General features: G+C 42.9%; 2 protein-coding genes across 2 annotated transcripts; both read right to left on the bottom strand.

Annotated features, from left to right (window-relative positions):
- On the bottom strand, positions 1-4,674 carry COQ7 (coenzyme Q7, hydroxylase). The gene is made up of 6 exons (XM_059826431.1): positions 4,599-4,674; positions 4,174-4,373; positions 3,655-3,769; positions 3,404-3,543; positions 1,259-1,327; positions 1-581 (listed from the first exon to the last, which is right to left on the bottom strand). Exons 1-6 carry the CDS (start codon positions 4,672-4,674, stop codon positions 504-506), a joined length of 678 nt encoding a protein of 225 aa, XP_059682414.1. The 3' UTR covers positions 1-503.
- A 174-nt stretch (positions 4,675-4,848) lies between these two features.
- Positions 4,849-21,323, bottom strand: TMC7 (transmembrane channel like 7). Its single transcript, XM_059826600.1, is given in 17 exon segments — positions 4,849-5,032; positions 6,176-6,288; positions 7,435-7,513; positions 8,966-9,121; positions 9,394-9,524; positions 10,345-10,528; positions 10,850-10,947; positions 11,514-11,631; positions 12,549-12,706; positions 14,151-14,321; positions 15,766-15,913; positions 16,549-16,694; positions 17,214-17,299; positions 17,485-17,652; positions 18,005-18,153; positions 20,764-21,004; positions 21,263-21,323. Coding segments are annotated over 17 exon segments (2,391 nt in total).
- Positions 21,324-22,910: the final 1,587 nt, after the last annotated feature.

Below are 22,910 nucleotides of genomic sequence, written 5' to 3'. Positions count from 1 at the left end.
AAAGTCTTGTAATACCAATCTTTATTCAAGACAGACTGAAAAGAAATACTTGCTAGTACTTCATTTATTTACCCTGAAAATAGAACTCAAAAATATCTTACTTAGTCAGTTTTAACCATTTTAAAATGAGCTGATGAGCTCCAGCTTATTTCAAGTACATATAAGTTTGAAGGCAACATTTTTGTGTGTGTATACACACACGCACATATTATATATATAAATCATGTATATACATAAATATTTTGCTGCCACCTTGTGAACAGTCTCTGAATAAGGAGGTTTAGTTCATACGGACCCAATTCTGCCATCTTTGTTCACAGTTAGCTCAACTGACTTTAACAGAGATATTTTTTGAACGCGTACTCAATGTGACAAAGGATGGCTGAATCAGATGCTTAGTGAAGAAAATTTTAAAAGGCTGAATAAAATAACTATTAGTCTTCTGCAGTTTCCATACCCTTTTATGTCACAGTTTATTGCCACAAACATTATGGAAAATATCATTAAATTCTTTCTGATAAAAATATTGCAGCTTTGCATCCAAGTTGTATAGCTGTCTTCAAAACTGAGTAAGCTGGTGCCTTAAAACAAAGAATAAAAGATTAAATACCTCTAATGAAGTGTTTTGTTTGAACCAGATTGTGGTAAGGAATAGTAAGCATTATCTAAAAAAACAAAAACAAAACAAAGCAAAAACACAAACAAAAAAACCCCCACAAAAAACCACCTGTATTTGTAGTCTAATCTATCCTAGAGAAAACTGAATTAAAAGTTATCAACTTTGCAGAATGTCTCCATTTCTCCACAAATGTAAGTCAAGAGAAAAAAAGGAGATAAGTCACACATTCCTCATAGGGTATTCAAGAGAACATAGAATTTGTACTTCAAACTTCCTAACATGGTTGTGTTCATCTACCAAGATGATGCCTCAAGTGCCCAGCTGTATGGATAGCACTTATTAGCCTTATCTTCAAAAATATTTACTCTAAACTTAAAATAAAAACTGTGCCAAGGACACCTCTCAGGAAACACAATCACTTTAACACTTGACATGAGTTCCAAGAGATTCAATTCTGTTCTAGAAAAATGAAAGCTATAATATGCAAAGTTTTCTTGTATTTATCTTGGGAAAGAATATCAAGCGCCTTATTTTCTATCTCTCAAACAAAGAACTACACCACAGTCACTGGATAAGGAAGATAAGAATATCACATCTACACCCTCGCTAACAGTGCCCATTTGTTAACATTGTACTTACCGCTTCTGCATCATGCTCAAGCCCAATGTCATGGTGCTCCCGCTCATCATCCCGAAATTGCTTTATTATCTTTAAAAATAGCAGGTAATTAGTAAGTCTACCTTTCAGAGACCATATGCTGTTGACCACTGCATGCACCAGGACAGGCATTGAGAAGCTTTTCAGAGACCTGGGCCTCCAAAGACCCGAATCTCCAATTCAGCAAGAAGGGAATTATTTACAGCATTCCCCAAAACCTAAAGTTCTTTTAATATTCTCAAAAAAAGTCTTTAAAAACTAAACTGCTGTTTAATACATCATTCTTTTTCACTGTTTCAAGAAATCCTATAGTCATAGTAACTCATAACACTAATTAGTTTCACACATACAAATTATTCCGACAATTTAAGAAATGAAATTAAGGTCCCTGCCTTCCCAGACAATCAGTAAGGGTGTTTCCCTGTAAGCCAACAGGGGTTTTGTCCATTCTAGCATACTCTAAAGGTCACTATTTTTCTCTTCTAATTTTTCAGCTGGGACCAAAAGGTTTAAAAAATTTCATCTTGAGATACCTGCAGATAACTAGGATTGCTTAATAAAGTGTTCAGCATTTACAGACACCCAAGCACTGTCCCTACCCAACAGGTTCACATCACTTTTTGTTTCATTGCTAGTGCTCCTCATATCAACACTGTGAATAACCTTGCTGCTTAGCTTTTTCTCTTTATTTTGTGCCCTCTCAGTTTATAGTCTTTATTTTCAGGGGTAGTATTTCCCTTGTGCACATCAGCACAACCTGGCTAACTTCAGATACTATTTCTATAACAAGAAGATACGTTTAGAGTAACCAGATTTGGCTACATGTTAAACTGAGCACAACTGGAACATACTGATAGTCAGCAAAGTTGGAAATGAACATGCGGATGCTAAAGCAAGCTCCCACCAAACAGAGCACAAACGAGCTCGATGTGCTGCATATGGAGACAGGTCAGTCTCCCACAAACACCCTACAGGAATGTGTCCCAATTTGATGCCTAAAATACTTGGGAAATAGTTTTCTGGCAGAGCTAACAAACATTAGTACCTTACATCCTCTGAACGGTACTCAAGACTAGAAGGTGAATGGGGTGCTGGCTGACAGCAGGCTCAGGAGTCCACAGTGTGTCCTGGCAGCCCAGAGGGCAAACCCCATCCTGGGGTGCATCAAGCACAGCATAACCAGCCGGTCAAAAGAGGCGATTATCCCACTCTATTCAGCGTTGGTGCGGCCTCACCCTGAATACTGTGTGCAGTTCTGGGCCCCACAATTAAAGAAGTATGGGAAGGTCCTTGACTGCATGCAGAGGAGGGCAACAAAGCTGGTGACAGGGCTGGAAGGAATGTCCTACGAGGAGTGGCTAAGGACTTTGGGCTTGTCTAGTTTGGAGAAAAGGAGGCTGAGGGGCAACCTCATTGCTCTCTGCAGCTTCCTGAGGAGGGGAAGTGGAGGTGTGGAGCTCTTCTCCCTGGTATCCAGTGAAAGGATGCGTGGGAACGGTTCAAAGCTGCACCAGGGGAGGTTTAGACTGGACATTAGGAAACATTTCTTTACCAAGAGGGTGGTCAAACACTGGAACAGGCTTCCTAGAGAGGTGGTCAATGCCCCATGCCTGTCAGCTTTTAAGAGACGTTTGGACAATGCCCTTAATAACATACTTTAACTTTTGGTCAGCCCTGAATTGGTCAGGCAGTTGGACTAGATGATCGTTGTAGGTCCCTTCCAACTGAAATATTCTATTCTAACTATATAAACATATCCAGTATAAGCAAGATGTTACTACACAATCATATTTTCTCCTTTTGCCTCCCCTCTCAAGCCTTCCTTTCAATTAAATGTAATCAAAATTAAAGCACAGTTTTCCCAAGCAAAAGGGAAATGATGCATTACTAAAAGCATGTGGAAGTTAATCTAACATACATTTTAATTTTGGTGCTTGATCAATCCAGCGCTGCTAAAGGAACCTTTTACTTAAGAGAAACTGAAAAATTCTGTTGACTTCAGCATTCTAAGTGATAGAACAAAAAGATCTACTGTAAATTCTATGAGCGTGTTATTTTAAAAGACTAAAGTCACATTAGATAATTCAATTAATATGTTAAACTACTTTTTAAGTTATAGTTAAATACCTGCAATAGTTCTTTGTACTTTTCTGGATCTTCTTCCATAAGAGTTCTGATCTGGCTATTGTAGTGATCCGATATACTCTCTTCCACTGCCACTGTGCAAGCCATTGCACCTTTCTTTCCAAGTAAAGCACTGCCAGCCCCTGTGATTTTGATACCAAACATAGACAAACAATGAACTCTTAAGCAATACAACTAATTTACACATTTGAAGACGTCACAAAACAACAATAATAGCAATAACACAGACTCACCTAAAACAAAACCTGCCACATTCCAAAAAGGCAATAAAACAGTGGGTCGAACTCTGTATGCAACCATGAGTTCATTGAACTTTTTCAGGTGGTCTTTTTCTTGATTCCACATTTGCTGCAAAAGAACCAGATGACAGTAAAGTATAAAACCAGAAAAATTAAAAATTTCCAACAAAACTCATAAAGACAAAGAAAAACAAACCAGCTCTGGCCACTCACACTTTGACTGCAGAGGTAACAGTATTCACATCACAAAGAGGAAACGTCAGAGAAAGGCAGATGAGAATAGTTATAAACAGGCAACATAAAAATGTTTGCTAAATAACAGCAACTGTAGCGTTGGTAACTCCCTTACCACGTCACCCCACCACTCTTTATAAACCCGTATGTTTAAACATGCCGAGAAAAAGACGGGCAGCTGTCCGACCATGAAAACTATGACCTTACAACTTCGTTCGACCATTGTTAATCCAATGCAAATTAACCAGAAAGACAGCGATCGCTTGTAGGTCCACTAACCTGGATAATCGGTCCCACACTCGATCTACCCAAGACGGCCATTTGCCCCGCATAAATGCGATTCGCCCCGTACTCCCCCGCATGGTCCACCCGGATGATGCGGTCTATGACGGCCTTGTTGATGCCCTCCGGAGTCACCCGCGTGCTGCAGAGCCTGAGGGAAGCCCCTCCGGCGGGCACAGGCCACCTCCCCCGGAGACCTGCCGGAGAGACAAAGGTGACGCGAGCTCTGCCGCCGCCCAGCCCCCGTCCGAGGCGGGCGGGCGCAGCCACCCGCGGGGCCGGGCGGCCTGGGGCGGCCTGAGGCGGCCGCGGGCGGCGTGATGCGGGCCCGGGCGGCGGTGCGAGGCCCGCGGCCGTCGTTCAGGGCGGCGCCCCGGCAGGTTGAGGGGTGGGCAGGCGCGGGAGCCGACCCGAGGCCCTACCGGCCCCGCAGCGGAAGGGCCGGCACTGCCCCAGCGAGCGCCGCACAGCCGGAGCCGCGGCGGCGGCCACCTCCATCCCGCTGACCCCGACACCTCCTCCAGCGCGTCGCACCGCCGCAACGTCATCACCGCGGGCCGCCTCCGCGCCGGCCTCCCGCCACCGTCCCGCCCTATCGCTATTCCGATTGGCTCCCCAGCGCGGTCGCACTGGAGAGCGGAGCTGTCAGTCAGGGCCGGCGTCCCCTGGCTGCTATGGGAACAGGGGCGGGGCTGCCCCCTGAGGCGTGAGAGGGCGCTGCGGGGGCAGTCGCTGCGCCGAGCGGCAGCGCGAACCGCCGACAGCCGCCCCTGGCGGCGCGGAGGTGCCGGCGGAGGCGGTGATCGCGCCCGGCGGTGCCCCGAAAGGCGTTTGCACACCCGGCCGAGGCTGCGAACTCATTTTGAAAACATCAGACATTATATTTTAAAAAAATCATTTATTGAACGTTAATTTCTTTAAAATGAAGGCAGAAAACATTCCAAAACTTCATATAAAAAGAATAGTCTCTCACATATTAACTAACAGTGTGCTGCTGGCAAATTTCAAGTAATAAACACAATTCTGTACAGAAAACCCTTAAGCACAATCTTTAAATAAACCGTTAGTAGTCTGCTTCGAAATACTGCTCCCTCCGAGTCACACAGCTCCATCATTCCATTCAAGCGAGAAGAAACATGGATTTAAAGGGTACTAACACATAGGTTTCTGAATGCTGTACTTCCAAACTGTAACTTAACTCTCAAATATTCACATTTTAGAACAAAAGAACAATAGTCAAGATGTTTGTACAAGAATAAAACACAAGTAATAATGCCTTAATGTATTTTTTTTTTTAAAACAAAAAGGCTACTCCACAGCAGGGAGGCTGGTACTGGAGGGATGGCTTTCCCCGCGACAGACGTGCGCTGCTCAGTGACCTGACTGTCGGTCTTTTCCTACTCCCAGTGTTTATTCAGAGCTCTTTTATCAGCTTGTTTTCTCTGAACCATTTTGTGAAGTTATCCAGTGTTCAACTGCATTTGTTATTTCAGAGCAAAATACATATCAAAGTCTCTTTTCTAAAAATATTTAGAAAACTGACTTCAAACCCACTCCGTATTTTCTTCTCCTAGGCACTATTTCAAAATAGTGCCGTATGTCTCTCGTTTGCTTTGGTTTTAAAAGAAAAGTGAGTTGGAAACATGTAAAACCACCGCGTTCCCCTCCCTCCCAATTCTTAAAGCATAATTTGTAAAAACGGTACAAAGTTCTTAAACAGAGTTTCAGTTCTGATCCCATTTTACCCAAAACCCCTAAAAAATATGGGGACTTAAACCCCAACAACCCTGAAATTGTAGCAGCAATAAAGTGTCCTACCATACAATTTTTTGGACAGGTCTAACACAGTATAAATTAGCTTAAATTTCCAGTCTTGGAAACTTTAATGCCCACTAGCATAATTAAGACTAAGGCCATAAGTGTCCGTTACACAGACTGCAGCGCCAGGGTGCCAGTCAGCTGCTCAGTTTTTAGGTGCTGCAGATGTTTCTATTCTTACCTAGTGGTTCTGGGAGTTTCAGGAAGCCAAGTTCTTGTGGCTTTTTGTGGTTTTCAAGGATGCCTCTGAGCTTCTGTTATCTTTCTGATTAGGAACAGTTTGTCACGACTCTCCTGGAAAGACAGAACAAAAAGTACACACTAGATGAACAAAAGTAGTACCAGTTATGTATGAACAGCTCATTTCTTTATTAGAAATAAATAGGTGCACTCACCACGTTGTGCCCTAATTAGTGGCTCTCAGCACACTGTCAACTGCCTGAACAATTTTAAGTTTACAACAGTCTTGACTTCATTTATCTCATCTTAGGTCACATATTAACAGTTCTACGTTGAGCCTAGTAAAAACATCTCACGCACCTAAAAATTTAAAACCATACTTCCAAGAAACTTAACAACAGTGAACAAACAAAAATAAAAAGCATGCAAGGATTTTCAGAATTCCTAACTGATTGGGGAACCCTTGAAAAAGCAGTGAGGCTTTTGCTCCCAAATTCCTTACTCTTCAAAAATCTCTCCCCAGCACAGTTTTTTTCTAAGGACGGGTTGTTAAATGCCATATCTAAAAGAAGCACATACCAAGAAATGGGCTATTTCCTAAGAAAGTGAGAAGTGTTAGTAGTGAGGCTAGGTTCTGAGTAGAGCAGAGTTTGACAGACCACGGCATATGAATGCTGTCAAACATGGCAGCAGCTTTTGATAGCCACAAACAAGCATGTCTGCACTGGCACTGTTCTCCAAAGGACTAGTTCTTTGCTCCACTTTGAGTACCTGCTGCAAGCGGGGCTCGGACCTGCACTCAGGAATAAGACCAGACATGATGCAGTAGAAACATAGGCCTGGAGGGAAGGGTAGGGAGTTGGGTGCCTGTTTGTGAGAGCGGAGAAGGAAATAGAAGTGAGGGTTGCGTAAGATGGTGGAGGGGACAGCACAAGATTCAGGTTCTTGGTTGGCAGAAAAACACCATGCAAATGGGTGGATTCAAGCAAGACAACAGATTAAGAACAGGGACACCACTTCTCAGAGGAATATCTCATGCATATGTGTTGCCTGATATAACCGGACCTTGCTACAGTTGCAGCTGATACCCATACTATAGTGCTTCAGTTATTTTTCCTGTGTAATTTGTAAAACATTCTTCACTGCCTGTGCAAACACCAAGCATCCAGAAGACTATGAAAACTGTTGTTCCTCTGCATGCCTGATTACTGACACAACAAAGACGACTTTAGGGGTACAGAAAAGTGGGTCAAATCTTACCATAACCAGTTGTTCCCTCAGCTGCTCAACCACTCGTTTGTGTGCTCCAGCCAAGGCAATAAAATAGAACATAATGAGGCTGCAAACAACAAACCAACATTTTATGTTAGCATAATGCAAAACAGAATTAGTCAGAAAAAGGCTGTTATGAGTCAAAGGAATTGTTGGTTTGTGCATTTGCTTCAGATGAGAAGCTGCTGGGGGGAATAAAAAATTAAAATATCAATATACATCTGGAGTAGGTTGGGCATAGCTCTGCTCAAAAGCATCTACTGAGACATTTGTGCTGCCAGCAGGCAAGGACAGAGTGCTAGGGGACGTAGAGGCATGGCCACTTTCGGATGTTACAGGTTGTGTTCTGACAGCTCTCTCTTGAGACTGTCCGTTCCTGCCCTGCTCTAAGTGTATGTATGGGGAGGTTGCTCCTCAGAAATTAAGTTTAATGAGGTTTCACTGGATGAACCCTTTGCTCCCATTAGGATTTCTAACTATGGTACGCAGCCACAGACCAGTATTGCAGCCATTCCTTATACCACATATTCCAGATGTAATCTGTGACCCAGATTATCCACAGTGCATTAAATGTTGAAGAGCAGCAGCAAGAACTAGAATGGTACAAATGCCTATATAAATAATGTATTTTCTTTTCCAAATAATAATTAGTAGGGTAGCACTGCCAGTCATCCTCTACCTCTTACACAGTCTTTATGATAAAGTAAGAAAAGAAAAAAAAAACCAAACCAAAAAAGAGGACTTGATATTTCCTGTGTAGGCAGTAACAGGTTCAGCTCAGGAGAACACATAAACATGTGTTAGGGAAGAAAGGGGTGGGTGGAGTCTGAAATAAACTGCATTGTTTCTCAAGCGTAGAAGTTGTAGAAAGTATCAGGTAACAAGGCTCCAAGATCTGAAAAGTTGGGTTAAACTGAAATGCGAAAAGTTCCATTTGAATGTAAGAAAAAAAACCCTTTTTACTGCAAAAGTGACCAAACACTGGAACAGATTGCCCAGAGGGGTTGTGGAGTCTCCATCTTCAGAGGTATTCAAAACCTAACTGGACACAGTTCCTGAGCACCTGCTCTACTTGACCCTGTTTTGAATAGGAAGGTTGGATTAGATGATCTCTACAGGTGATCTCCAACCTTAAAAATTCTATGATTCTATATTGAATTTTCTCTTACAGAATGACTGTTCTGGGGGTTTTGTTTGTTGTTGGGTTTTTGTTTTTTAAACCAAGGTTTGTGGATAGGATTTGTGATCACAGGGCTTACAATACTAATTTGCAGAATGATTCACAATTAACACTTTGAAGACAGACAAGTGTGGGATATGGGACATGCAAGAGAAGATGGAATAAAGCTAATGGGTGTGAACACATGGGCAAAGACATAGGAGCCGAGTATTCATATGGGCTTCGATGCTTTTGACTGCAGATGGAAAATCTGGTCTAATAGTTGTTTGGTATCACTTCAGTAGGGAAGGAAATGAACCATGCAGCTGCGTGACTGAATCAGGTCTCCACAGTACTCACCAAATGACCATAAAAAAAGGCACTGCAAAGGCTTCTGATGCTATGCCATGAAGGACCTGCTGCAGACCTGTTGGAAGCCCAAGTATTTTATCTGGAACAACTGCCCATGAAGTGTTAAAACTCCTGAACGGCCCACATGCCTTGGAGGAGGGGATACTGTCAAAGAAGCAGAACAGAATGGAGATGCTACACCAAAATGTAAAGATAAAATAATCCAACACAAGCCCAGCATCATTTTGCGGATGGGGTAAAAGTGTCCTTTGTCTTTAAAACTGTAATTTTTGTTTATATGAACTAAGGTATAATGTGATTTATTATACACTATGTGTTTTATTCCAATTTATCATTCCGAAGTTGCATGTCTGTTTTTAGGGAACTGACAACCTTAGAACAAATGTCAACTTCATAGAAGTTAAATTGTCACTTACTGTGCTATGCTGATTCCCAAAGGAATAAAAGCCAAGATGAGCCCAATCAACAGCACCAGAAAGAAGAAAAAATTGGAACTTGATGCTCTGATAGGCCTAGCTGCAGGTTTACATGTGTGCATCAAACTGATCTGAAGAGCGAAAGTGAGCAAGGCTGTTAGCAGTACATCTATATACATACGTCCAAGTATACTTTCCCCATTAACTGAATTTTCCGTTCTCAAATATGCTACCAGCTACCACATAACCATCTTTCCTGTGACGTACATGGACTGAAAATGGCTAAGACAAGAACGCTTTACATTCTGGTATAAGTCAACATCTCCTGTTTTCAGTAAGAATTTGATCCAGAGGGCCTCATACACTTGCACAGAGTCAACCGACATTGTCATTTGGTGTATGAACCATGGCACAGCCTTTAGCTTTGTTCTGCCACATCTTCACTGGATACATCCACTCTTGTAAGAACTAAAATATCAATACGAATTTGATGCACAAAAGGAGCTGTGTGGTCATAGAGCAAAGCTTCTGATATGCCGAAATCACATCCTGAACATCCAACTCAGCTTGGATTTTGCATTTTGCTTCCAAATTTTCCGCAGCTTGGCAAAATTTTGTCCAAGTTCTAAGCTGTGTTGCTAGTAAATAGATTATTACAGAAAAATGTTATAAACTAGATTTATTACAGAAAAAATTTTATTTAAAAAAAAAACCAAATAGTTGAAGAGGTAGTTATTAAAATGTTGGTTTGCTTAATTTCAAAGCAAAATTCTACCTTCTCTTAAAAGCAAAAAACCTACAGAAAATGGAATACCATTACCTCATTTCCAGTACACCGCATCCTTAGGTGTTTTTAGGGTTTTTTGTTTGTTTTAAATCAACTGCATACCAATATTACAAAAACCACAGAGATGTGCTCAGTTTTGTTTGTTTACCACACATCTTCATTACCTTTTTAATGTAAAAGATGATGAAGTATTTTATAGTTGCTATTGCAGGGAGAAGTGGTGAAAAGAAGGTTCCAATCCAGCAGATAGTCTGCCCATAAATGATTTCCAGGACATTGTCAGAAATTCCAAATTCCTGCAATCCACACCACTGAACTGGCTTGCAAGAGCAATGAGTAACTAACAACCTAAACCCAAAGAATATCATTAGTTCTAAATTGAAGTTATAGAGCTTAGCTGAATTCTAACACATTTGGAATACACAGGTATTTAGCATTCAAGCATTAGATAACATAACAGAAAAATGTCTGGAGAAAAAAAAGACTCAAATATCAAAAACTACACAGCTATCTGAATGGCAAACAAGTGTTCAAACCACCAGAAATGTGTTTTTGTTTTATTTTAAAACTGATAATCTGCTTAGAAATATGGGGAATTAATAACAGAAAAAAGAAAATGTGTTTCATACGACATTTGCAAAAGTATGCTCAAAAGGCAGAGATACTTACTTTCTAGGGAAGTCCACGAACAGGGTCACAGCAAGAATTATAATGAAATCAAATATCATCAGTTTATACATTTCTTGCCCAACTTCAGATTCCCAGCACTATAAAAACAAGTCAGAAAAAGAAGATTAGGAGTCTAAATAACAAGTGAAAAATAAATCTGTCAGTCACCAAAGCAACAAACGTCTCAGTCAGTTAACACCATAAATTCAAATTGTATTAACTCCCATTTCTAAAATATTTAAGTGTTTCAGAGCTTCCATGCCAAGCTTTTTGTTTGTTTGTTTTGTTGGGTTTTGTTTGCAATGTTTGGTTTTTTGTCCCCCACCCCACCCGAGGAAACACCATTTGTCTTATTGGAGCAAAAGGCAGTAACGCAATTGTCTCCAAAACAGAGCTACCTCAGACAATCCTCATGGTAGTCAGAAAGTCTACGCTAAACGTTAATCAGCCACTGGACTAATTCTAATCAGAGTTTTAGGCAAAAAAAGAAAGATATACGTAAGAACTGTACTAGTTTGCACTGAGCAGTAAGAATCAGCACCAGATATAACATAAATGGCAAGCCCAGGTCTGATTCTGAATACCTCTAGACAAGCAAGTCTCATAGAAAACATATCTCTATTCACAAGTTCAGATGATTAAAGACTAAGATAAATCTGCTTACAGGATAGAGCTCGTAATTGTATCCACAGGCCTTACACTTGTCAGTGGCACAGTGAGAGATCTGACTCCACAGCGAGAACAAGAGAACACCGATATTGGCCAACCTCACGAAGACACACCTGGAAGAAAGGCAAAACCCAATTCCAAACCTGCCAAAAAAGAGCCATTCTAACACCTGGCTCAACTTGCACAGGAGTCCAAGGAAGGCTTGAAACATAAAAGGGTTGTACAGAGCTTTAATGGAATGGCCAGCTAGATAATGTATTTCTTTCCTTAGTAGTAAGTTGAACTGCTTTTCACCTTCCCTGCTTTAGGTTACAGGCCCTTGTTTCTTTTCTCAGTATTGTTCCTAGACCAGTCATTTCCATTGCAGATACTGACACCACAATGGGCTGCAATTCTCTCAAGTACTGTTTGAGAGGCCAAGTGACAACTCTGTGTGCAGTGTTTCCCTTTCAGATGGCTTCAGGCCTTCAGATGCACTTAGCCAAATCAGAAACACAAAGCACAAGGGCTTGACAGAGTTCAGATGCTTCAACCTAGATCTTACTGCCTCAAGCTGCCAAATGCTAGTTCTTCGTGCTCTCACATTGAAGTATCTTTTATCCCAAAACTTTTAACTTCTGCCTTGATCAAAACCGTGCTTCAGTCACTGCTGTACACACACATTTGCTCATTCAAGGAACTGCTGCATGCAAACCGGTGTGAATCCACAGCTCTGCAGCCACAACCTCTCTACTGACTATTTACTCAGGTTGTTGAAGATGTCCAGATCACACAGCTAAATGGGACTGTGAGAAAAACTTGAACTGAAATGACTGTACTGTCATTAAAACAGGAGATTGTTTCCAGATTTAAAATTCAAGTTTCCAACTAAACATAAGTCAAACAATGCCTGCTTGGCTTCTAGTGCCCAGGCCCAGCGGCGCAGAGAGTCCAAACTCTCTGCTTCTTGATATTTCAATGTTTACAGTACTTATAACCTACCAAGAACAAGCTGTTGAAACATCCAAGGCTACAATAAAAACGTCTTTACCTCATGAGTGTCAGCCTGATTTCAAAGGCTGGTGAATAATCTTCAAATCTGATCAGAAATGAGAAGATCTGAGGAGCAATGAAGTTGGCCAATGTGATCACCATGGAAGGCAAATACTGCACTAAGAGATTAGCCTGGAAGTTCGTATTGCTGACATCCTGTACAAGAAGAGATGAGAGAAAGGTTATACTCAGAAACACACCTTCCTGACACCGTGCTCTCTCCAGCTACCCACCAGCCTCTCTTGTCCAGGATTCAGATAGCATCTTTTACTCTGTCTTCATCCTCCACCTATACTTGGAACTACAAGCCTGACCACTGCTATCTATCTGTGCAGTGTGGGGCTACACACCCTTGCTTTCTCCTGCTCCCTTCACCAGTAACTCCCTCCACGTCCAGGCATGAGTATTTTTGCGCTTCCCCAAAGCTTCTGTTTGAAGAGGCTCATGTCACCAAGGCTTGTGTCTATGTTGTCTAACCCAGCACTAAGGCTACCAGCTTTTACAGGTATGTCAAAGTGCAGACACTTTTCAAGTTATTCTCACTGGTGCCAAGCAGCTCCCCTGACTTTCCTACCATCTTAACAAGCTCCTCTACCTACTCATTTAGGCAAGGTGAAGATATCAACCCTTATACATAAAGCCTACAGTAAGTGAAGCCATTTTTCAAGTTGTTCAGTGTTGTGCTATCCTATCCTCTTTCTCTGCCCTCAAACAATACCTCTGACACAAATACTTCTTTAGTCCCCGTTTCCTGCTTCTCTCTCTGCAATCCTGGCAGTTTACAGAAGTTAAGAGTTAGGTCCAGCATGAGCACAACTTTCCCAATACACAGCCAGTGCCCATGACATCACCAATGAACAGAGAGGAGAAAAAAAGTGCGGTCCCCATTCATATCAGGCTAATTCAACCCTGGGGTCATACAGAGAAGTCAATTACTGTTGCAAAAATGTTGAAACTGTTGTCTGGCTCTTGTTCTGCTTCTGAACCGCTCTTCCCATCTGCTCGTCCTGCCAGGGGTGAACAACCCCACCCAACCGGATTCTTTCTACTACTGATGTAAGAACCTTTTCTTATGCAAAGCACTCCCTGTTCAAAGTCTTCCTGTTTCCTCACACAGCTATAACTAAAGCCACAATACAGATCAAAATCTTTACTCTTCCCTTGCTGTTCATTTTTGCAGTTGAGCAGTAAACCAGATCAAGAAACTCATCACGATGAAGTTCATTTTAACCAGGTCAGTTCCCTGAGCCAGTTCACTGCCCAGACACACAAGCGCTTGTGCTAGCAGATCACAGCGAGGTGAGAACAGTTACATGGGAAGGGAGGCAAGGGCTGCTTTTCTTGTCAGCTGCATTAGCTCCAAGGCAGATGACACTGGAGCCTCTGTATCAAAGGGAGACATCACTGGGGGTTTTTTGCACACGTTCCTTGATCCTTCTCACTCTCCTCTACTAAAAAAATTCTAAGTCTGTAGAAAGCATTTTCAGATCCCTTGCATGAAAGGTGCTATATTAAGATACTTGACTCTTTCACAATAGTTCCTTTTGCTGTAATCACCAGCCCCCACTGAATCTGTCCTAATGTCACGTCTGATACTTACATTGGAGTTTTCTTGAGAGAAGACAGTTGCTCTATAAATAGAGTAGAAACATCCTGATAAAATTGCAATGACAATTATATTTATAAATATTCTCAGAGAGTAGATGCGAAGCTTTTCTTTCGTTGTCCTGTCAGCTATTTTTTGCTTCAGTCTTTCTTCCTCCAAGTCTGTCTACAAACAAAAGAAAAAGGATGTGTAGTTTTCTTGTGCAGCATACAACACCTCTGGGACACGCAAATCCATAGCCTGTTCCAGAAGAGTCACTCCAGAGCCTGCCCAAGCACACTGAACTGAGAGTGCCTTTTCATTGACACAAACAGGTCCATGCAGGAGTGGAAGGCCCTGTGTGCTCAGCCTCCTCAAGCTGAGGGCCCTATAGCCAAAGACAAGAGTCTTGTAATCCTCTTATCTCTACTGTGTCAGTAACATATCACCTTTAGGACAGAAAGGCAACTTGTCTGTTTATCCTGAGAGACTGATCTCAGATGGCTTGCTACTAAACTCTGAAACAGGTAAATCAGCCCACTCATCTCCTTACTTCTGCAGGTAAGTAACCAGTCCTCACCGCTATGGCTCAAACTTCCTTCTCCTACTCTTTGTGAAGGAAAATTCGGGGATAGCAGAGAGAAAGAAGTACAGTCTTGAGCAGTTAGTCACGTAAACTTGATATATTTCACCCTAGCTGATGTGAAAATACAGTATCGCCTGTGACAGCAATTTACCCTGGGCAAACCCACAAATTACCCAGGTATTTTCTGAGGACTTCCTTCCATCAAACAGTAATATTAAGGGGCAAATTTTTTCTAAGGTGTGAGTTCTAGAGGCAAAAGTGTGGTAAATGAAGGTGCCTCTGGTTATATGATGAAAAAAGATGACTGTGAACTTTACTAGAGCAGAAAGCACTCACTGTAATTTATGAAATCTGTAATTACTGCTTTGTGGTTTGAAGTGGAAGTATCTTTTCAAAGGTAATTCTTTCACTACACAAATCTCTGCTTCCAGTGTACAGAGAGCAAAAAGAAGGTACTGGTTTCACAAGAAAAGCCTTTCAGACTCTCTTTTCAGAGCGCTTTCTGATTTGGGAAATCTATTAGCTGCATTTTGTATGGGCATGTGTGTCAAAGACACCTAGTGAAAAACTTTCAGTACCTTCTTACTGCAACAATGCTCTCAAGTTGTATGAAGAGTACCATCTGAATTTTATTCCTCCCCTAACCACTGCCTACCACATTGCAGACTTATAACCCAGTATACTCAAACTGATTCTTGACAGGGGTTTGCCTGCAGCTAGGATAGCTTTTCCTGTTGGATTATGTAGAAAGTAACACAGGAAGCAGGACTGGAGTGTGAGGAAGAGGCAGATAAGACAAGCAGCGAACAGGTTTGCTTCAGTCCCCAGTGGATGGGGGAAGGGCTGCAACCTCAGAGCCAATCCTTCTCATGTTGCACCACAATTCTAGCTACCTAGAAAGCATGCAAGAGGATGTGGGTTGCCCTGCCCCCAATATAAGCTACTTCAATCCTTCTTATCCTTACTCCGTTATCTGCAAAATTATACAACTCTTTCTTAGGTATCTAAGCTATATGAAACCATAGAAAAACAAAAGTTACTCACTTGGAGCTCATATTGCAAGCTGCGATGTTTTAGCCGAGCTGCGTTTGGATCTGTAATGCAGAAGTCCCAGCCTGCAAAGACTTTGTTACAGTAACTCTGAAATTGATCTTCACCATGCACCAAGTTCTGCTTAAATCCTTCCACAGACCTACAGAGAAATGCAACTTCACTTCATTCATGAAAAGACATATTTTATCCACACAAAAAGAAAGAAGAAAAACAAACCGCAAGCAAGCAAGACACACACCCCCCATGCACACACACAGAGACACACAAACACAAAAAATCCAACAGTCACATTTGCTTTATATCAGCAAGTCTCTGGGAAGTTTTCAGCGTGAGGTTCTGCAGCAAAGTCAGCTGAAGCCATGACTGACACAGGTTACTTCCCTCTGCACTCAGCCACGGTCATACCTTCTCCCCTCATCCAGTGCTTCGCTGACACTGCGAAGAGCTGGCTCAGGAAGCTGAGATGGCCAAAAAAAACCCCAAAAAACCCAAAATAAAATCCTCCAACAACAACTACCGTATAGTTGAGGGTCTTTTATTTATATGTATGCGTACATATGAAAAACTAATACTTAAAAATTATTTATTTTTATTTCTTTTGCTGGCTCAGTTTCCCAAAGACGCACAAAGGCTACTGTGGCACTGCATCCTCAAGCAAAAGGTTCTCCATTCCCATATAAAACAGTTCTAGAATGCAGCATGTTCCCTACAAGCAAGAATGCAATATGAACTATGCAATAGGTAGCAGTAAATAAACTATATCAACACCTTTACCTTTTTATTATCCAGAAGAAACTTAATGCAAGGTAGGCAAATGTAGCCAGCAGATATGCTAGTGGCAAGTCGTACCTCAGGATACTGAGCCACGCAGCATCCACTGTGTAATAGCCATAAAACAAACTTGTCACTTCAAGGAACCCCTGTGAAAGCATGAAGTTTAAGTAGAATTTGTAACAGTAGCAGCAACTGCCCAGTTAAATCCAGCCTGGTATTAAGCAATCATTTTGTAAATTTAAAATTATTATTGGGGCCCTCAGCAAGCTACAACAGCCTGTAGCTTCTAAATTCTGCCATTGCCTCTACCAAACTGTAATGCAGACATTACGTGCTTAAAATCCTTCCCCTCTCCAATCAAAGAGCTCTATGGCAACGACACTGAGACCCTACACAGAGAGCACAATAGGCAGCGTGCTCCAGAATACGTAACGTTTAGCAGCTGGGGAGGAGAGGCACAGGCTGCAGCGCGTGGCCAACCAGGCCTTGTGGACACTCAGTAGAAGCCAGTTTGAAAACTCCCCTTCTCACAGATAAAGGCCAATTTTACCCCAGTGATGCATATGCTTTATTATCAAAGCTTCATTCCTCAAGTAAAATGTTTTCACAATTTACATGTTAGGCGAGACACAGAGACCTAATAAAAAAAAAATCTAATTACTTACAGTGCCACTGAGCAAATCTTTGAGGTAAGTATAGAAGTAAACAAGTCCCTTATTAGCACTAGGTTTATAAACTGTGCAGTGAGGCTCTGTCAAAAGAAAGGCAGGAAAAGTCACTCAAATGGTAATGCCCATTAAACTGCAAGATCGAGTTAATTCAAACATGGCAAGTTCTTATAAAAGAAAAAAGCATCTTTGTCCTGGGAGGTAGAGGAGAAGCTGATGGAAAGGGGGAATCTTACAAACAACAACACTACTTAGAGAAGATGTTTACCTACGTTCTTTGGAGGAATTTTAGCAAAGCTACTGTTGAATATTCCATATTCAGAAATAATGCTGGGAAGAGTAACAAAACTGAACATCAGGATAAAAATTATAAAATTCAGCAGAACCAGAAAACGCAGGAAGGAGAAGTAGGACTGGATGCCAGTACCAAATTTCCCTGGGAATAAAAGAAACATATGCCAATAATTAAGATGAGAAAATCATCAAAAATACAGAGTGAGCAGATTATAATTTCAGTTACATTGAGTTAACTGACAAAACATTACCAAAGCTACTTTTAACTACTGCAGGCTTTTAGCAGTATAACTGAAATGGAAATGTGACTTTTTAATAATTTTCTCCAATATATTTCCTTCTATCCTATTGTGAATTTTACATCAGCAATAGTAAAGGAAGCAGGTAACTTCTTAAACACATACAGTTATATCTGAAACTACGCTCACACACCTAAAACTACCAATAACAGAGGCAACTTGAAAGAGGAGAAATTGGCATAAGACAGTAAATACCTTCTATGCTGTGAATATCATTTCGCCAAAGCTCCAGGTAAGATGACAACTCCTTGACTTCATTGAGAACTTTTTTCAATGACTTACTGCTAGTTCTTTTCCACTGCTTCCATCCAGATAAGTATTTTATATCATCCTGCTGACAGTCCCTAAGAATCAAGAAATACTTTTTCACTACATGTAACAGGGGCTATCACAATGGAGCCTCCTTGCAGCCTTCAGAAGGATCGCACCGTGCTAAAAGTTGGAGTAACAACACGCTAGCTGTCCCCTTCTGTTCCTCCTGGTAACTGCGACAAGTTAATACAAATATAGCAAGTCCTCTCACAGAAAACACTTGCCTCTCTTGGAGAAAAAAGAAAATAATCCAATTGACAATAGCACAGCACAGAAAAAACTTGTAGCTGAACTTCCCGGTGGGATCTCAGGGAAGTTGGCATGATTTCATATTTACAAATGGCTGGAAAAGGAAGAGAAGATTCTTTCCTCAAAACTTCTGACCAGAGCATCTTCACCAAAAGGCTCTTATAAAATTTCTCGAAAATATTTAGCTTTCCTCTTCTAGAGTTATAAACGCAGCTGTTCTAAGTAGAAAATTATTCTTTTTTTGTAGAAAATTCACAGATCTCAAAATCAGAATGAAACATCAAAATATGTTGTGGGAAAAAAAGCAAAAAACTAGAGAGAGCTATAAAGAGGCTTAAATATTTCATTTGGATTCTATAATTTTAACTTTTATATCACATTCCAGTACATAATAGAAAGCAAATGTTATTAAAATTATTCATTTTTAATTATTCAGTTTTTATAGCGGTTTGAAAAATTCACTGGAAAGTGCCAATTCAATGAATTTGAGAAAGTATTACTTCGCCAACATGTGTGGGGGTGTACTGTTCTAATAATAAGCTTCAAACAAACACCAAGGATATGCCACAAACTGTCTGTAATTTTTAATAACTTCTCACTTACAGATTTTCATATTATATGCATACATTTGCATTTTAAAAATTGTTGCATGGTCAGCGACAGCATCAAGGAGAATTCTGGGCGGCTCAGAGTTTGCATTTTGTTTATTCTTTTAAGAAACCTTAAAAACAGACAAAACTTCCCAGAAACATAGCTTGAAGATTGACTTGTAAGCAGCAAATGCTGTTCCAGCCTCTGATGCCACTGAAGAAGCGCAGCAGTTAAGTACCCATGTGGATGCTGTGCTAGAGTAGAAGTCAAAGGTTTCAATTTTAAAAGACTTTTGTACACAACCCTACTAAAGTGCATAAGTGACTCACTGCTATGCCACACCACTGCCATGGGTGCAGTATGTTGACAAAGTTTCCATATCCTTCTCAGCTGAAAGTAAAATCAGTATTTTGGCAGGAAGCCAAATTAAATCCTATATGCAATAATCAAACAGGCAGCAGATGACCTCATCTTTAAGTGCAAATACAGCTACTCTCACAAGTCTCATTCTATGGAAACTACAGGCTGCAGCATGCAGTGTTTTAAACAGACACTGCGGAGAACTATCTGGCCTGTGTTTGGTCTGCATTTTAAATAGAGGCGTGGGCTGCATATTCATCTGTGTTACAGAAGTTGAGTGTTCAGCTTTCAGGACATTTATATCAAGCATTTTGTGTTGGCAGCTACTGCACAATACACACAGACTACTGATCCGTAGAAGTGCCAAGAAGCCCCACCAGAATCTCTCAGTGCTAAAACATGTAAACAAGCTTGGGACATCCCAACGCTGTTCCTAACACACACCACAACCACAGGACTGCAGTTCCTTTTCCTTGAAGGACTGAGCTTTAGACACCCAACTTAAAATAAAAATTCAATGTATTGAGCTCTCTCCTTTACCATGACCTAGATCTGCTGTTCCTTGCGCATAGGCTGTAGGGTTAAACCTAACTCCAGGGTCAGGCTGTAACCCACTTCCCACTGCTCTTCCAAGTGAGTAACTTTTGTTCTCTGTGGAGCACCAGACATTAATTGTACTTTCACCTCTCTCCTGGTTCGTAACCACAACTACAAAGTACTTCATTTAAAGGTGCAGCTGTTCCCTGACAATGTAAAAACACATATTGTATCCTCTCTCCTCAAAGGAGCTTTCAGCCTAGCAGTACATGAGACAACAAGCAGAAATACAAGCAGGGCAACGCATGCTCTTTGCAATCCCCTCCCTGCTGGGGGTTACCACCAGAGAGGCAGGAACTGGTTACACCTCACAGCAAAGAGCAATTCAAAAAGGGATATGGAAAAAATGGAAGAAATGGTCCTGGAATGCTTCTTTCCACCTGTATTGAGCCACACCAGAGAGACCGCAATGTATTTTGGAAGAACTGCTGAGAAGACTCAAGAACGGCAGCAGCCGAAAAGCAGAAGGGGGTTGCTGATGACAGGTAACGCACAAAGCATAAAGAAAGCCCTGAGGCAAAAAAAAAAAAAAAAAAAGGCAGCCAGTGAGAAACAGCATTTGGCTGCTGCAGGTAATTCCCAGTTTTGACTCATTTCTTCCCATTCAACCTACCCCCCCATCAGCCGCTCCCTCACGCCCGCCGAGAGCACCTGCCCGCGCTCGGGCAGCTGGAGGTGCCGCGGGGGGCCTGCCGCATTTTGGCAACTTCTTGTCAAAACCGCATCCCACAGGGTGAAACAGCTGGAGATGAACCCAATTCTGCTTCAGCCTTCCATCGCACCTGTGTTCTTTAGGAAAAGGTCATTTGGTTTTTTTAAAAAGAAAAAAGGGTGTAAAGATTCACCTTAATCTCCTCTTCTCCGCGATACTCAAGGGGTATTCTCTCGCAGGGCGAGCAGGCAGCTGGCCTCCCTCTTGCTCCAGCCCCCAGGCCTCTGCAGCGCGGAGCCCGGCGGAGCCCTGCGGGGCCGCCCGCCGCTGCTGGCTGCCCGCGGCGCGGCGCCTCAGCGCCGACTGGTAGCTGGGCAGCTCCTGCAGGAAAGCCACAGGTGCGGCGGCGCGCGTCTCCTCACGAAGAGAGACCTCTGTGAGAGGGAGGAAGCACAGGGGCTGCGGAGCGGGGCTCGCCACAACATGGCACCCGGCCGCAGCCCCGCGGGCGCCCCGCCACGGCCGCCCCCCGGGACCCCGCAGCGCTGAGGGAGGCGAGGCGGGGGCAGCGCCGCTCCCCCCCGTCGCTCCCTCCCCTCGCCACCTGCCGGAGCCGCAGGCGCCCGCCGGTGGGTGCTCCCTCCCCGTCTGCGCCCCGCGGCGCTCGCTATCTGCCTCCCCCGCGCCCTTACCGCTGCTGCCCCTGCCCAGCTGCCAGCCCGGCGGCTCCGCGGCGGACCCGAGCCCGCTCATGTCTGCGTGGAGGAAGCCCCAGCCCCGCGCCGCTGCTGCCGTTTCCGGGCGCTGCGGAGCCGGCGGAGTTGTGGGGCGGCGGCTGCCGCGGAGCCGGGGCCGCTGGCGGGGCGGGGGCGAGGCTCCCCGCTGGGGCCGCCTTCCCCGGGGCGCCTCGCCCGCAGGGGGCGCCCGCAGCCGCCCTCCCCGCGGGCGGCGCGGCGGCCGCGGCCGCGCTCGTGCTCGCCCCTCAGGGGGGTCCCGCGGGGCGGCGGAGCTGTGAGGGGGTCGGCCCCTTCCCCGGCTCAGCACGGGGAGGGCGCGGGGCTTCTCGGGGGCGCGGCCTGTGTCGCCCCGCTGAGAGGGCAGCGGCTGAGGCGCGCAGGGCCCGCTCCCTCCTGCACCAACGGCCCTTAGTCCTGGCCCCCTCCCTGCATGGTATGGCTTTGTATCTTTAAACTTCTGGGTTTAAAGTAAGGGTTTCAGATTTGGGGACGTCAGAGTCTTTTTATCCTTCTTGCCTAGGTTTTTCTCCAAAAATACCCTCTCCATTAGAAAGAGGCAAGGCCCAAGCACCCCGTGTGCAGGGCAGTGGGGTGTTCCGACTGCTGGGTGTCTCACAGGCTTTTGGCTTAGAAATAGGCCTGGTTTCAATGTCTTCTGTTACTATTAGATGTCCATGCTGGTGTTGGGTGCTGTAACAACTTCTTGCAAACTCTGTATTTGGTCAACTCCCATTAGGTCGCAGGCCCAAACTCTCTAGCTTGTTCCAAGTGATCGGATCCAGTGACACGGGCTGCAGTGGTAACAACACAACTTCAAGCCTGGATGTGAAAACTGAGTATGAACTGGAGCAAACAAATTCAGTAGATGCTTGTTCTCTTTTTCCATCTGACAGTGAGGGTGTTTTCTGTGTTAAGTTGTAGTGAACATCCCTGAGAGACTTATTTCTTGCAATAATTCTTGCCTTTAGTGTGAAAATAACAGCATGTGTGACAAAAAAGAAAATGAAACCTCCAGTAGTTTCAACAGTATTACATGTGGGGAAAAAAAAGTGCATTTCTAGTGTTTCTTACTGTATTCTACCGGTAGTTAAATTGATAACCAGATATATCTGAACATTCCTCATCCACTTTCTGCAGTACTTTTTAAAATAAGTCATCACGAGTTTTCAGGATGCTGAATCAGACATAAATGAGCACATTTCTTAACTTATCTCACCTGTGTGTCATCAGCTTAGGTATGTGGTTTTTGAATTGCTTTATTAGCAATAAGAATCTATGTGGATAATAAAATCGTAAAATGTTAGTTATAAAAAAGTAAGTTCTCAAAGTAATTTAGATGTACATGTTTATGATCAGTAAGTTGAGGTATTACTGGCAGAGGAGAAAGATACGTCTTAAGGGGAACTGTTGTGAAATACAGACATGGAATTAAAGCACAGGAACTACCTTATTGCATTGAACTACTTTAAAGAAAAAAAACCCAACAACCAAACCACATTGTAGGTGTTCTTGCCTTCATGCTGGTAGATTGGTCTAGAATATAACTAGTACGTTTTTAAGCTATCTTTCCATGAGAATAAGCTATAACTTGCCCTTATCCTTC

The sequence above is a fragment of the Gavia stellata genome, chromosome 18 (assembly GCF_030936135.1).
Source record: "Gavia stellata isolate bGavSte3 chromosome 18, bGavSte3.hap2, whole genome shotgun sequence".
Classification (NCBI taxonomy): Eukaryota; Metazoa; Chordata; class Aves; order Gaviiformes; family Gaviidae; genus Gavia; species Gavia stellata.
The sequence above is the reverse complement of the archived record's forward strand: the minus strand, read 5'-3'. Positions and strand labels throughout refer to the sequence as shown.